This window comes from Phyllobates terribilis, unplaced genomic scaffold, assembly GCF_046119375.1.
Source record: "Phyllobates terribilis strain yellow unplaced genomic scaffold, ASM4611937v1 Scaffold_3__8_contigs__length_932513732, whole genome shotgun sequence".
Lineage (NCBI taxonomy): Eukaryota > Metazoa > Chordata > Amphibia > Anura > Dendrobatidae > Phyllobates > Phyllobates terribilis.
This window is the reverse complement of record NW_027362763.1, coordinates 368,014,750-368,031,763: the sequence shown is the minus strand read 5'-3', so window position 1 is coordinate 368,031,763 and position 17,014 is coordinate 368,014,750. Positions and strand designations below refer to the sequence as shown.

The 17,014-nt window shown below is 46.0% G+C and overlaps 1 protein-coding gene across 2 annotated transcripts in view; it reads left to right on the top strand.

Annotated features, from left to right (window-relative positions):
- CSMD1 (CUB and Sushi multiple domains 1) overlaps positions 1 to 17,014 on the top strand; it is a 2,980,041-nt gene that overhangs the window by 2,300,854 nt on the left and 662,173 nt on the right. For both annotated transcript variants that reach the window (XM_073675393.1, XM_073675394.1), the window contains exon 33: positions 1,152 to 1,247. In XM_073675393.1, the coding sequence (XP_073531494.1) occupies positions 1,152 to 1,247 (96 nt within the window). The remainder of the gene's footprint in view (positions 1 to 1,151; positions 1,248 to 17,014) is intronic.

Here is a 17,014-nt window from a genome sequence, read left to right as displayed (position 1 = left end):
GGACTGCTTGACCGTATGCATGGCATTATGAAGTCTGAAGACTACCAACAAATTTTGCAGCATAATGTAGGGCCCAGTGTGAGAAAGCTGGGTCTCCCTCAGAGGTCATGGGTCTTCCAGCAGGACAATGACCCAAAACACACTTCCAAAAGCACTATAAAATGGTTTGAGAGAAAGCACTGGAGACTTCTAAGGTGGCCAGCAATGAGTCCAGACCTGAATCCCATAGAACACCTGTGGAGAGATCTCAAAATGGAAGTTTGGAAAAGGCACCCTTCAAATATCAGGGACCTGGAGCAGTTTGCCAAAGAAGAATGGTCTACAATTCCAGCAGAGCATTGTAAGAAACTCATTGATGGTTACCGGAAGTGGTTGTTCGCAGTTATTTTGGCTAAAGGTTGTGCAACCAAGTATTAGGCTGAGGGTGCCAATACTTTTGTCTGGCCCATTTTTGGAGTTTTGTGTGAAATGATCAATGATTTGATTTTTGCTTCATTCTCTTTTGTGTTTTTTCCTTGCAAGCAAATTAAATGAAGATAATAATACCAAAGAATTTGTGATTGCAATCATTTTCAGGAAGAAACTGAGTATTATCTGACAGAATTGCAGGAGTGCCAATACTTTTGGCCACCACTGTACATATATATATAGTCATGGCTGAAAGTGCTGGCATCCTTGAAATTATTCCAGAACATGAAGCATTTCTCCCAGAAAATTATTGCAATTATACATGTTTATTTCCTTTGTGTGTATTAGAACATCACAAAATAAAAACAGAAAAAAATGCAAATTAGACATAATTTCACACAAAACCCCAAAAATCGGCTGGAAAAAATTGTTGGCCCCTGTCTAAAAATGTGGGTAAACAACTTTGCTTCAATCATGTTAAAAAGGGTAGTGAGGCATTATTATGGCTATAAATGTATAAATACTCATGAGTTGATGTGACTTGAAGACTACAAATCAAACTCTGTTTTCTCTGGTAAACCTTTGTTGAAAGGGATATTCATAAAATCCAGTTTAATATTCTTGAAAACAATTTTTTAGCTTGCCAAGAAATTAGCATAAATTGTATTTTTATTATTTGTAAGTAAAATGTATGCACATGAACCATAATCAATCTCTTAATATAATAATTTACTGTTTTTCAGGAGAGACAATGCCATTAGCTGCTTCTAATCACATCCTTCTGAGATTTAGCACAACGAATGGTGCACCTGCCAAGGGATTTCATTTTGTTTACCAAGGTAACTGAAAATTTCTCCTGTGACATTCTGAGCAATTTGATATTTAGCAGTATAATATTTATGAAGCTGTTTGAGTAGCATTGACAAAGGCTTTACTGCCGAGATTTCAGCATAGCCAATGTTTATGTTATAAATTTAAAGCTGAAGAATCTCATTGAGCAAAAATAGCAATATCACATGCTGCAAGAGAGCTTCATGTATTTTCCCCAGTGATTTTATCTGTTCTTCTTAGCTTTCTCGAGCATTAAATGGTTATTCTACAATATCATCTTCTGATTTCGACTTAAATCAGATTTCTCAGAAGGTTGTATTGGTTAGAGTCCCCAGGCCTCCACCAATGTCCCAGAAGAGTTAAATAAGTGCCTTACCAATTCTCTTTTACTGTGATATTATGGAGAGCATATCTTCTGGGTTAGATGGTTAGGACATGAAGAATCTTTGCTCCAACACAGTGGATTCTCATTTAATACTACCTGCAACAGCTTTCTTTCCTTATAGAAAGCAAAACAAGTCATAACATTACACAATAAAAATCCTAGGTTTTACCATCCCTTGTTGTCAATGTATAAGGCCTACAGCCTAGCACTTTAAAACAAACACAGTTTATGTACATATTTTGTCATGATGACTCCAGAAATTTTGCAATGCCTGTTTTCCACTGGTTAGGGGCAATTGTGTGAGCTTATTTAAAAAGCTCTCCCATATCATTCTGTATGAAGATATGTAAACAGCCACAGACATAGGCTATCACTGACATGCTCCCCTCTCTGGAAGTCTGACACAAGTTGAAAAATTTTCTAAGTCCCCAAAAAATTTTTTTTTTCAACTTTTTTTCAATTTTCCCCCTTGGGTTGTTCATTTAGCTCTATGCAGCAAATTATCTCCTAAATGTCACATTATTGAGAATAACCCTATATACCAGCACAACTAATTTTAAGGTAAGCCAAGTATTTAGATTTGAAAGTCCTCAGTGGTTGATACCTTTTAATGGCTAACTGAAAAGATTGTAACAAGTTGCAAGCTTTCGAGACTACTCAGGCCTCTTTATCAGGCTAGTATAAAGCAAAATCTGAAGAGTCACAAATTTATACACAATAGGACACAGAAATAATGCAATAGATGTGAAAGGTGACGGAAAGAAGAGCTATTACTATGGGAGAGATAAACAGTTCTGGCTATAAATATTTTAGCAGTTCATAGATAAGGCGTGTGTAAGTTTTATTGTCCTGTGTCCAGCTGGGGGTCTGTATGTAGGGGGACAGGGCAAAAACTTAGGACAAGGATGAATCATCATTGCCACACAATAAAAGAAAAAATAATAGATCTACCTGTAGCCAAGCATTTTCGTTCCCCTTATCACAGCATCAAAGACATGAAATTACTCGTATTAAAAGGTAACTTCAAATCTCAGAGAGAAAGAAGGGTCTCGGAATATAAACTCATGGTGACTTTTGAGACCTTCAGAGCAGGAATGAGTGTGTCGCATGGATTTATGTCATTCTACATCAACTAAGGAATCTGCTCATCAGACCTGTGGGGTCATCACAAGCCAGGACCAAGTCACACGACAATAAAACTTTCACACACCTTATCTATGAACTGCTAAAATTGGATCCGTCAGGGGGGGTCATCTAAATCACGTCATTCAGAGATTTAGATGGAAATCCTGATGTAAGTGCTCAGTGTAGAGTACAGGATAAATGTGATCCAAAATGTTTCTGGAAAACATCCATGGAGTCAAAATCATCACTATACCTGTAGATAATTTCCCAGAGGAGTGTAATTTCCAAAATGGGTTTCTTGTAGGGTAATTATGCTGTTCTGGAACTCAAAGGCTCTGCATATGGAGTCCACAAACTATTCTAGGAAAATCTGTGCTCCAAGCGTCAAATAGTGCTCCGTCCCTCTCTTGTCTCGCAATGTGGCTAAGCAGTACATTACAGACACATATAAAGTATTACCATGTTCAGCAGAAATTGTGTAACAAATGTTGCTGCCATTTTTATTGATTTCCCCATGTAAAAATGCAAAGTCTGGGGCTAAAAGAAAATTTTTGTGGTAATTGTGTAATTTTTTTTTTTCACCGCCCAATGGAATAAGGTTATGGGACACACCTGTGTTGACAATATGATCACTGTATCCTTAAATTAATTAATTGAGGAGTGTAGTTTGCAAAAGTGGGTCACTTTTGGGAGGGTTATGCTGTTCAGGCACCTCAGTGATAATATGACATGACACCTACAAACCATAACAGAAAAATCTGCACTATAATATGACGCACCTTTCCTTCTGAGCATTGTACTGTGACACAAAAGTAGTTTTTGACCAGATATTGGGCATTGGTATACATAGGAGAAATTGTGCAACAAACTGTACATTCATTTTCCCCTGTTTACACTTGTGAAAATGAAAAATTTGGGGCTAAAGCAACATTTTTGTGGGAATAAATGCTTTGAGCAGTGTAGTTTCCGAAATAGGGTCACTTGTTGGGGTTTTCTACTGTTTAGGCACATCATGGCCTCTCCAAATGCAACATGGCACTCACAGTACTTTCCATTAAATATAGCTCCTTCTTTTCGGAGCTTTACAGTGTGAACAAACATTAGCTTGCCACTACACAAGGGGTATCGGCGTACTCATGAGAAATTGCAAACAAAATTTTGGAGTCCATTTTCTCCTGTGTGCTCACCACACCTCTAAATACATTTCTGGAGTGGTTCAGTTTTCAAAATAGGGTTACTTGTAGGGAATTTCCACTATTTAGGCACATCAGGGGCTCTGCAAGTGCGACATGGCATCCACTATCTGTTACAGCCAATTTTGCGCTTCAATAGTTAAATGGAGATCTTTCCCTTCCAAGCTCTGCTGTTTGCCCAAACAGTAGTTTTCCACCACATATGGGGTATCGGAGTACTTAGGAGAAATTGCACAACAAATTTTCGGGTCCATTTTCTCCTCTTACACTTGTGAAAATGAAAAATTTGGGCTAAAGCAACATTTTTGGAGGAAAATGTTATAATTTTTCCTTCTACATTGCTTTAATTCCTGTGAAACACTTAAAGGGTTAATAAACTTATTGAATGTGGTTTTGAGCACTGTAAGGGGTGCAATTTTTAAAATGGTGTCATTTTTGGGTATTTTCTGTCACATCCGTCCTTCAAAGTAACTTCAAACGGGATGTGATCTCTAAAAAATGGTTTTCTAAATTTTGGTGGAAAAATGTGAAATTGCTGATAAACTTTTAACCCTTCTAACTTCCTAACCAAAAAAAAATTATGTTTCAAAAATTATGGTGATGTTAAGTAGACATGTGGAAAATGTTATTTATTAACTATTTGGTGTGACATAACTCTCTGGCCTGGTCAGGAAGGTGAAAACAGTCATCACGGTAAAGTTGCTAAAGAGGTACTTTCACTAAATGTTTCATGTTGAATTGGATACACGATGTAATAGTGGATGTAAAGCAGAATCATTTTTTGCTTGTTTTTCATTTTTAACTATTTTTTACCGAGATATTAGCAATCAAAGTACTTTTTTATCTAACGAGTTTGATATTATTTAGTCCAAGTGGGTGTGATCAGAGAGTTTTCACTTGAAGCATGTACTGCTTCACCCTGTTTGACATTGCCCAATCATAAGAAGGGAACAACACATAGGAATAAAAGAACACGCCCCACAATAGCTTAAAGCACATTCTTCATTTCCCAGGGTAGCAGAAAGCCTAGTCTGACTGAGCTGCAGAACTTTTAAAGGGTCATTATACCTAATCCTTAATAAATCAATTAAGCTAACTCAAAACCAGAACTGTTTCTTTAAAGAATGGAGGGATTCCTACATGTTTGCTTGGAGGAGATGGTGGACCACTAGTGAAGAAGAATGTCCTATTAAAAATTTTGTTGATTACAATTACGTAGAGGAAAGTGCAGTGTAACAAGGATGCTCCACTTGAAGACTAGGATAAAAGGCAGTTTAAGCAGGGATAGGTCCTGGAAAGCTAAGGGTTGTTGTACCAGTGCAACTGACCATCCAAGGAAAGGGAAGCAACAGTATTAATGTATGGATGTAGCACCAAAGGAGAGAGGTATATGTCCATAAAGTGCAAAGTGTATTCATTCGCTGTGGACACAGGCCAGGTGTCTTCTAATAACTGCTCATTTCCCCTGCTGCATATCAATAACAAATAAAAGAACAGGAAATATTTCAAATTATGTGCTCATCACAACTTCTAGCCAAATGGTTTGTCATTTGACATTTTAGAAGCAGACATAAAAATAAGTGTAATAAATCTATAAAGAGAATAAAAAGGCAGAACATTCCACATTAAATAGTCCAAGTTGGTGAAGTGAAGTAAGAATAATTTATGGGATCAAATAACTAAAAATTGGCATGTGCACATGTATTCACCCCTTTTGCTATGATGCTCCTAAAAATTTCTGGTGCAAGCAATTACCTTCAAATGTCACATGCTTAGTGAAAGGAAGTCCACCTGTTTACCATCTAAATGCCACATGGTCGGTCAGTATATACACACCTTTTCTGAAACAGTGACAGAGGTTGCAAAACCATTAAGCAAGAGGCACCACTAACCAAACAACACCATGAAGACCAAGGAGATCTCCAAATAAGTCAGGGACAAAGTTGTTGAGAAGTGCAAGAAAGTGTTGGGTTATAAAAAAAAAAAAATCCAATTTCTGATAATCCCCTGGAGCTTTATCAAATCCATTTTCATCAAATGGAAAGAACATGGTACCACAACAAACCTGTCAAGAGAAGACCGCCCACCAAAAATTACATCCAGGGCAAGGAAAGCATTAATCAGAGAGGTATCACAGAGACCAAAGGTAACCCCGAAGGACCTACAGAGTTCCGAAAAGAAGAGACTTGTTTATCTGTCCATGCGACCACAATAAGCCGTACACTTCATAGAGGTGGCCTTTATGGAAGAGTAGGCAGAAAAAAAGCCTTTTCTTAAATACAACAATTGTAAGGCTACCTTTGAAATTGCTAAAAGACATGTGGGAGGTGCTATGGTTAGATGAGACCAAAATTTAACTTTTTGGTTACCAAGGTAAATTCTATGCCTGGCTCCAAACCAACACTGCTCATCACCCAAGAACACAATCCCCACAGTAAAACATTGTGACAGCAGCATCATGTTGTGGGGATGTTTTTTCGGCAGCAGTAATAGGGAGAGGAAAATGGATGGTGTGAAATACAAGGATATTCTTGAGCCAAATCTGTTTCAGGCTGTCATTGATTTGAGACTAGGATTGAGGTTCACCTTCTAACAAGACAATGACCCATATCATGCTACTAAAGCAACACTCGAGTGGTTTATGAGAAAACATGTAAATGTTTTGGAAGGGCCTAGTCAAAGCCCAGACCTTAACCCAATTGAGAATCTGTGATCAGACTTGAAGATTGCTGTTCAACAGAGGAAACCATCTAACTTGAATGAAAACCAAATGTTCACAGTTGTTTATGTGGCGCCCAGGGGATGGGGACGACTCGGCGCCCGGGCCTTAATGCCTGGTCTTGGGGGATGTCACGGTGGTCGGCTCCCGGGCCCGTACCCTGGGGTCTCTCTTAAAAGAAAGGGAAATTGAAATGTCAAAGTTCGTGACGCCACCTTTGGTGCCTGGTGAGGATCACCAGCGCTGCGGCAGTCCACTGAGGCCGGTGTTACGGCAGCTTTGATGGTGTAGCTCCCCACAGGTGGAGCTAGGCCTCAGGGCAGTGATGTTTCACGAGGTGCACGATATGGCGGTGACCCAGCCGGGTCCAAGGAAGAACAGGGGACACACACGGTTTGCTTCTGTACCTTTTACTGGTGGAAAATGCAGGTACCGTCCGGAGCATTTTAGGGTGAGAGGTGCACTGCAGGACTCTCCCCAATGAGCAGGTGTAGGGCCTCCTGTTTCTTCACCGCTTAGTGTTAGTCTCTGGCCTGCCTGGAGCTAGGCCTAACTTAGTCTCTGTTCTGCATCGGCTGATCCTGTGGTAGGGCCTTCTGTTGGAGTACACACTACCTGGTATATGGGGCCTCGGTAACTCCTGACCCTGGTATAACAGTCAGCGTTTGGTATTCCTGGGACCTGTAGTTCGCCAGGGGTTCTGGTTGTCTTCTGCTGGGTAGAAAGAATCCCTGCAGACTTGGACACAGTGTCCGGGATATGGTTTCTGGGGTGAGCTGGTAAGGTTCCTCTGCCCCCAATGCTACTCACTCCTCTAGCCTTCAGCCTACTAGGGCCCTCACTAGGCTATACACACTGGCAGTTAGTTGGCTGCCTCTTCTGCTGATCTCTGAGCGTCAGCAATGCTCCTAGCTCACTTAACTCGAGTTGCTTGAGTCTGACTGAGCTCCACTGCAGACTGACCTGTTTCTCTGTGTCTTACTCTGCAGGAACTGGCTGTGGACTCCAGACTGTTCTGTCTCCACTCTCTTCCTGAGGAGAACTCACTCACAGACTCTCTCCTTCTGTGTCTGAGCAGAAAACTTGATGAATCACTGTCTGGGCTGCCTAGCTCCACCATCCCTATTTATATCCCTATCAGGCTCCCTCTGGTGGTCTGAGGTGGAAGGTGGAGGTGTGTGTATGCTCTGAGGGCCTCTTGTGGAGAAAACCTGAAATGCACCCCTCCAGGATCTGTGGCTCCATGCACAGCAGGGCGTCACATTTACATGACGCCTCTTTTTATTTTAATTTCTAAAAATATGTGTTACCATGAGAATGACCTGTTGTGTTAATAGTGGATGTTTTGCTGCCAAACGTAAAACTGTGTAGAGGTGAAAGATCGTAAGAACATTCGCACATTCGCGCACACTGCTGATAATCGCTCCATGCAAACAATTGAGTGCCGATCACCATGCTATTGCAGATGTGTTTTTTATCTGAATTTTGCAACATTTTGAGAATTGTTCCCAAAAATTTGATTCACAGGGCAAATTGCAAGTACTCCAATTGTCCTAAATAAACCTGTATAACACTCTGAGGTTTCCTAGAACACTATCCAACCTCTTTCAAGCTCTTCAACATAAACAGAGCCTTAGTAATATCAAAGAAACCTCAACATACAGTGGGGGAAATAAGTATTTGATCCCTTGCTGTTTTTAAAAGTTTGCCCACTGACAAAGACATGAACAATCTATAATTTTAAGGGTAGTTTATTTTTAACAATGAGAGATAGAATATCCCCCCAAAAAATCAAGAAAATCACATTGTATAAATTAGACAATTTTTGGGGCATTTTGCAGTGAGAAATACGTATTTGATCCTTCTGGCAAACAACACTTAATACTTGGTGGCAAAACCCTTGTTGGCAAGCACAGCAGTCAGACATTTTTTGTAGCTGATGATGAGGTTTGCTTACATGTCAGGAGGAATTTTGGTCCACTCCTCTTTCTAGATCATCTCTAAATCATTAAGAATTTGAGGCTGTCGGTTGGCAACTCGGAGTTTCAACTCCCTCCATAAGTTTTCTATGGGATTAAGGTCTGGAGATTAGCTTGGCCACTCCATGAGCTTACTGTGCTTCTTTTTGAGCCATTCCTTTGTTGCCTTGGCTGTATGTTTTGAGTCATTGTCTTGCTGGAAGACCCAGCCACGACCCATCTTCAATGCTCTTATCGAGGGAAGGAGGTTGTTGGCCAAAATCTCGCGATACATGACCCCATGTGTAACATACCTGGCGGCGTCCTTGCATAGTGGTCCATCTCCCACTGTGCAAGAGCGCACACTTGATCTCCTGTCCAGAATGTCTCTCTGGCTTCCCTCCATGCTGTCTGTTTGTGTCTGTTTCTGCTGCTTAAGGGCGGCGCCCGATCACTTCCTGCTTTTTGTACCTGCTGTGGGTCACACCCCTTGTGCGTCCTCAGCCTATTGCTGTCTGTCACCTGGTATATAGCTCAGCTGCTCCCATCTATTCCTGCCTGAGCATAGTGTTTCATTCAGTGTGTGCTTGCACTCTGAAGGTGCCAGGTCCCGTTCTGTGTTCTCTTGTCTGCCTTTCCTGGAGGCTGTATTTCCAGGCCTGTCTGAACACGCTCCTAGCCTGTTCCTCCCGCCTTCTAGGGGCCGATTACCTAGACCCGCTCCTGTATCTTGTCTGTCCTGTCTGAACACGCTCCTAGCCTGTTCCTCCCGCCTTCTAGGGGCCGATTACCTAGACCCGCTCCTGTATCTTGTCTGTCCTGTCTGAACACGCTCCTTGCCTGTTCGTCCCGCCTCTCTGGGGGCCGTATTCCCAGACCCGCTCCTGTATCCCTCTGCAGTGTCGGTCTCCTCCGTACACTCAGTTCCAGTCTGAACTCTCTCCTATCCTTTACCTGTTTTGCCTCTATGTCCGATGTCCGTTCCCTTCCTTTTTCTGCAGAGTCTGAACTCGTACCTAACTCCTGCCTGTTGTCTCTGTACTCCCGTTTGTGAGTTTGTGGTCCACTCGCTACTTCACTGCAAGTACCCTGTTGGTATCTGGCTCTGCCTTTCTCTTCCTGTCTGTTCCGTGTGAACAGAGCCCTGTCCCCCCTGCTCTGCCTTGCTCACCGCTCCGGCGGTTCTAGCCTGCTCTTACTCCTTGGCCCACTGCTCCGGCAGTCCTGTCCTGCCCTGCTTCTGCCCGCTGCTCCGGCAGTCCTGTCCTGCCCTGCTTCTGCCCGCTGCTCCGGCAGTCCTGTCCTGCCCTGCTTCTGCCCGCTGCTCCGGCAGTCCTGTCCTGCCCTGCTTCTGCCCGCTGCTCCGGCAGTCCTGTCCTGCCCTGCTTCTGCCCGCTGCTCCGGCAGTCCTGTCCTGCCCTGCTTCTGCCCGCTGCTCCGGCAGTCCTGTCCTGCCCTGCTTCTGCCCGCTGCTCCGGCAGTCCTCTCCTGCCCTGCTTCTGCCCGCTGCTCCGGCAGTCCTGTCCTGCCCTGCTTCTGCCCGCTGCTCCGGCAGTCCTGTCCTGCCCTGCTTCTGCCCGCTGCTCCGGCAGTCCTGTCCTGCCCTGCTTCTGCCCGCTGCTCCGGCAGTCCTGTCCTGCCCTGCTTCTGCCCGCTGCTCCGGCAGTCCTCTCCTGCCCTGCTTCTGCCCGCTGCTCCGGCAGTCCTGTCCTGCCCTGCTTGTGTTCGCTGCTCCTGCAGCCCCGTCCTGCTCTGTTCTTGCCCACCGCTTCGGGCGTTCCCTCTCTGCTGTGGTTGTCTACCGCATCTGCGGTTCTGTGACCCAGTCTGTACTGGGTCTTAACCTTTCTGTGCTCCAGCCCGTCCTTTCGGCCAGTACCTCCCTGCCTGCATACTCGCCTGTATCCACCCATCTGCATACCTGCCGTGCCTGCCTATACCCTCCAGTCTGTGCGCCAGCCTAACCAGCCTGATCCAGTAATCCCTGTGTGGGTCAACCCCCGTGTCCGGAGTTTGACCTGGAGTAGCACCTGGTTCCTCTGCCCGGTTTCTCCCTGGTGCACTGGCGTCGTATGCCGTCGTGCCATCTTGGTCGGATCGGCCAGATACTTAGTCACGCCCCTCCAGGCACTCTCCGGTTCATGGTCCAGTGGAATCACTACAATCACACGCACACGCCGCTCAGCCCGGGTGTGTGCATAACAGCATGCTCAGGCCATGGTTCCCGTTGAGCCCCACGGCCTTCGCTCTCTGAGAAGTTTTCCAGCGAATACATGCATTAAAATAAATAAATAAATTTTTTTTTCCTTAGCTGAGTTCCAGGCGAATTACGCACCGTCCAGATGGATCTATCAGCTCTCGTTCCTGCAGATCCGCCACGTTACTATGGGGATCCAAGACAGTGTCGTGCATTTGTGGAGCAATGCATGCTACACTTTAAGGTCTACCCTCTCTATTTTCCTTCCGATTGGGCTAAAGTGGCCTTTATGATTGACTACCTAGCGGGTGATGCCTTGAAATGGGTCACCCCCCTATGGGAAGCATGGGATCCTGTCGTCCTTGACCTGCAGGCCTTCCTGGTGGCCTTTCGTATGGTCTTCGAGGACCCTAACCCTGAAGCCCCTGCTGAAGCTTCACTTCCCAATATCCCGGAGCAGCCCCGACGGGTAATGTGTGTGGGTAGCGCAATAGTCCTCCAGCCCAATGAGACTACTGCCCACCCAGAATCCTCACAGGGTGACTACGCTTTCCGGAATACTTCTCCCAACCTCAAGAGGCAGTCCAGACGTGCTAGACGTAGAGGCAAGCCGTCACGCCAGGGTCTGTCCTCCCTGAGACCTCCTGACCCCAACCTTGAAGTCCCTACTGAAGCTTCATCTCCCTGTATCCCGGAGAAGCCCCAACGGGTAATGTGCGTGGGTAGTGCACCAGTTCTCCTGCCCGAAGAGACTTCTGCCCATCCAGACTTCACACAGGAGAACTTCCTGCACCCGGCATCAGATGCTTCACCCACTTTAACCGGTGTGCATGTCCAAGGATGCTCCAAAGCTGTGGTTACCTCAGAGTCTGTGCACCTCTACTACCTGGCGGAGGACCCCCTGTTGCCTCCTGAATCCTCCGGGATACCACTCGATGACAAATGGAGAGAGAATTCTCTACACCCGGTACTCGATACTTTGTCCGCTTCGTCCTGTGAGCCTGACAATGGGTACCCCAAAGTGGTAGTTACCCCCGAGTCTCTACACCCCTCCGACCAGGCAGAGGACCTCCAGTTGTCTCCTGAACCCTTCGGGGTGCTACCTGGTAGCGAAAGGACAGAGACTCTCCTATACTCTGTACCTGATACCTCGCTCGCTTCGTCCAGTGAGTCCAACCTAGTGTACTCCGAAGCAGAGGTTACTCCCGAGTCTCTACACCCCTCCGACCAGGCGGAGGACCTCCAGTTGTCTCCTGAACCCTTCGGGGTGCTACCTGGTAGCGAAAGGACAGAGACTCTCCTATACTCTGTACCTGATACCTCGCTCGCTTCGTCCAGTGAGTCCAACCTAGTGTACTCTGAAGCAGTGGTTACTCCCGAGTCTATACACTCCTCTGACCAGGCGGAGGACCTCCAGTTGTCTCCAGAACCCTTCGGGGTGCCACCTGGTGGTAAATGGACAGAGACTTTCCTATATCCTGGATCTGATACCTCGCTTGCTTCGTCCAGTGAGTCCGACCTAGTGTACTCTGAAGCAGAGGTTACCCGTGAGTCTCTACACCCCTCTGACCAGGCGGAGGACCGCCAGTTGTCTCCAGAACCCTTCGGGGTGCCACCTGGTGGAGAATGGACAGAGACTTTCCTATACTCGGTACCCGATACCTCGCCTGCTTCGTCCAGTGAGTCCGACCTAGTGTACTCTGAAGCAGATGTTTTCTCTGAGCCTCTGCACTCTTCTGACCCGGCGGAGGACCTCCAGTTGTTTCCTGAATCCTCCGGGGTACCACCAGAAAACAAAGAGACAGTGACTTTTCCTCATTATGTACCTGATAACCCGTCTATTTCTTCCCGTGAGCTTGACAAGATGTACCTCGAAGCAGAGATTACCCCCAAGTCTCTGTCCCCCTCCAACCCGGTGGAGGACTTCCAGTTGTCTCCTGTACCCTCTGGGGTGCCACCTGAAAATGTGTGGAGAGAGACTTCCTTGTGTGCTGTTCCTGGTACTCCACCCGTTTCGTCTGTTGCTAAGGGTGGCTGGATGGGAGGTAGCATCCTAGCTACCCAGAGGAGACCAGTTTTTCCGGTGGACAGGGGAAGTGATCTCTTCGAAGTGAAGAATTGGCCCTCGAATTCCCTGCGGAAGATTCTGGCAGGCCTGAAGAAGAGGGGGCGTAAGGGGGGGGGTACTGTAACATACCTGGCGGCGTCCTTGCATAGTGGTCCATCTCCCACTGTGCAAGAGCGCGCACTTGATCTCCTGTCCAGAATGTCTCTCTGGCTTCCCTCCATGCTGTCTGTTTGTGTCTATTTCTGCTGCTTAAGGGCGGCGCCCAATCACTTCCTGCTTTTTGTACCTGCTGTGGGTCACACCCCTTGTGCGTCCTCAGCCTATTGCTGTCTGTCGCCTGGTATATAGCTCAGCTGCTCCCATCTATTCCTGCCTGAGCATAGTGTTTCATTCAGTGTGTGCTTGCACTCTGAAGGTGCCAGGTCCCGTTCTGTGTTCTCTTGTCTGCCTTTCCTGGAGGCTGTATTTCCAGGCCTGTCTGAACACGCTCCTAGCCTGTTCCTCCCGCATTCTAGGGGCCGATTACCTAGACCCGCTCCTGTATCTTGTCTGTCCTGTCTGAACACGCTCCTAGCCTGTTCCTCCCGCCTTCTAGGGGCCGATTACCTAGACCCGCTCCTGTATCTTGTCTGTCCTGTCTGAACACGCTCCTTGCCTGTTCGTCCCGCCTCTCTGGGGGCCGTATTCCCAGACCCGCTCCTGTATCCCTCTGCAGTGTCGGTCTCCTCCGTACACTCAGTTCCAGTCTGAACTCTCTCCTATCCTTTACCTGTTTTGCCTCTATGTCCGATGTCCGTTCCCTTCCTTTTTCTGCAGAGTCTGAACTCGTACCTAACTCCTGCTTGTTGTCTCTGTACTCCCGTTTGTGAGTTTGTGGTCCACTCGCTACTTCACTGCAAGTACCCTGTTGGTATCTGGCTCTGCCTTTCTCTTCCTGTCTGTTCCGTGTGAACAGAGCCCTGTCCCCCCTGCTCTGCCTTGCTCACCGCTCCGGCGGTTCTAGCCTGCTCTTACTCCTTGGCCCACTGCTCCGGCAGTCCTGTCCTGCCCTGCTTCTGCCCGCTGCTCCGGCAGTCCTGTCCTGCCCTGCTTCTGCCCGCTGCTCCGGCAGTCCTGTCCTGCCCTGCTTCTGCCCGCTGCTCCGGCAGTCCTGTCCTGCCCTGCTTCTGCCCGCTGCTCCGGCAGTCCTGTCCTGCCCTGCTTCTGCCCGCTGCTCCGGCAGTCCTGTCCTGCCCTGCTTCTGCCCGCTGCTCCGGCAGTCCTGTCCTGCCCTGCTTCTGCCCGCTGCTCCGGCAGTCCTGTCCTGCCCTGCTTCTGCCCGCTGCTCCGGCAGTCCTGTCCTGCCCTGCTTCTGCCCGCTGCTCCGGCAGTCCTGTCCTTCCCTGCTTCTGCCCGCTGCTCCGGCAGTCCTGTCCTGCCCTGCTTCTCCCCGCTGCTCCGGCAGTCCTGTCCTGCCCTGCTTCTGCCCGCTGCTCCGGCAGTCCTGTCCTGCCCTGCTTCTGCCCGCTGCTCCGGCAGTCCTGTCCTGCCCTGCTTGTGTTCGCTGCTCCTGCAGCCCCGTCCTGCTCTGTTCTTACCCACCGGTTCGGGCGTTCCCTCTCTGCTGTGGTTGTCTACCGCATCTGCGGTTCTGTGACCCAGTCTTTACTGGGTCTTAACCTTTCTGTGCTCCAGCCCGTCCTTTCGGCCAGTACCTCCCTGCCTGCATACTCGCCTGTATCCACCCATCTGCATACCTGCCGTGCCTGCCTATACCCTCCAGTCTGTGCGCCAGCCTAACCAGCCTGATCCAGTAATCCCTGTGTGGGTCAACCCCCGTGTCCGGAGTTTGACCTGGAGTAGCACCTGGTTCCTCTGCCCGGTTTCTCCCTGGTGCACTGGCGTCGTATGCCGTCGTGCCATCTTGGTCGGATCGGCCAGATACTTAGTCACGCCCCTCCAGGCACTCTCCGGTTCATGGTCCAGTGGAATCACTACAATCACACGCACACGCCGCTCAGCCCGGGCGTGTGCATAACACCATGCATCTTCCCTTCAGTATAGTGCAGTCGTCATGTCCCCTTTGCAGAAAAGCACCCCCAAAGTATAATGTTTCCCCCACCATGCTTCACAGTTGGGACGATTTTCTTAAGGTTGTACTCATCCTTCTTTTTCCTCCAAACATGGCGAGTTGAGTTAATGCCAAAGAGCTCAATTTTTGTCTCATCTGACCACAGCACCTTCTCCCAATAACTCACAGAATCATACAGGTGTTCATTGGACAGCTTCAGATGGGACTGCACGTGTGTCTTCCTGAGCAGGGGGACTTTGCGGGCACTGCAGGATTTTAAACCTTTAAGTCGTAATGTGTTACCAGTGGTTTTCTTGGTGACTGTCGTCCCAGCTGTCTTCAGATAATTAACAAGTTCCCCCTGTGCAGTTTTAGGCTGATCTCTCACCTTCCTCATGATCACGGATACCCAATTAGGTGAGATTTTGCATGATGCCCCAGATCGATGTCGATTGACAGTCATTTTGTATTTCTTCTATTTTCTTACTATTGCACCAACAGTTGTCTCCTTCTCACCCTCACCCAGTGTCTTAGTTATGGTTTTGTAGCCCATTCCAGCTTTGTGCAGGTCTATGAACTTGTCCCTGACATCCTTAGGAAGCTCTTTGGTCTTACCCATGTTGTAGAGGTTAGAGTCTGACTGATTAATTGAGTCTGTGGACGCGAGTCTTTTATACAGGTGACTATGTAAGACAGCTGTCTTTAATGCAGGTAATGAGTTGATTAGGAGCATCTAACTGGTCTATAGGAACCAGAACTCATAATGGTTTGTAGGGGATCAAATACTTATTTCTCACTGCAAAATGCAAAAAAAAATATCTAATTCATACATTGTGATTTTCTTGATTTTTTTGGGGGATATTCTATCTCTCAATGCTAAAATTAATCTACCCTTGAAATTATAGACTGTTCATGTCTTTGTCAGTGGGCAAACTTACAAAAACAGCAAAGGATCAAATACTTATTTCCCCACTGTATATGGTTATGCATGAATGGATTACTTCTATTCTTCACTGCTGTGTTGTCATGAAATATCTGTAATGTTATTACTTTCTCTTCATATCTCTGTTGCTGGCTAGTGAGCTGTGACATTCTCCAACTATTAATATTCACCCCAAAATAGTTACTACATTCCCTGAATCAGCTTTTATAGAGGCTATAATATTACCTCTCGATTGGTTGTGCTACACCATGTTATGTGTTGGCTGCAACACATTATGGAGAGGTACATCAGGCATTGCCTGAGTTCATATGAGGCATCTCTGGCTGATCTACAAAGTAGAAAAATCCAGCTCAACGACTCGTGAATACTTTATTCACATAGAGGACATACAAAGTCAGCAGTAAGAGTTACATAACACGCAGCATTGACACGGTTCAGGTGGCCGTGCACCTTAATCATGATGCCTGACAACTAGCAAGTAACTTCTTTTATGCTGTGTATCTGGTGAACACACCGGTGTGGTAATTAGCTAATTTAATTTACATATAACTGACAGGTCAAATACAATTGACACAAGACACATACATATACATAAAAGATAAGTGAAAAGAACTTTGGCGAATCTTAAATAGGCAGCAACAAATAACAATGATAAAATTATGTATGTAAATCTGCTACAGAGTAATAATTAGCTTATTATGTGAATATATGTAACTCAATATTGCAGAACATTTATTTGCATATCCACAACAGATCCACAAACAGCTGAGTATAATATGCATTGCTGGATCGCAGAATAGCATATTGCTGAAAAAGGTTTTTTATTGCAGCTATATTTATTTTTAAATGTTAGTGATAATAAATGAAAAACTATTCCTTGAACTGTTTCTCCAATCTATTAGATAATAAAATGCATGCTATCTGATCTACAGTCAGATCTATTTATTTTTCACCTTCATTTTAAATTTAAAAATAAATATAACTGAAATAAAAAACCTTTTTCAGCAATATGCTATTCTACGATCCAACAATGCATATTATACTTAGCTATTTTGTGGATATGCAAATAAATGTTCGGTAATATTGAGTTACATATATTCACATAATAAGCTAATTACTACTCTGTAACAGATTTAC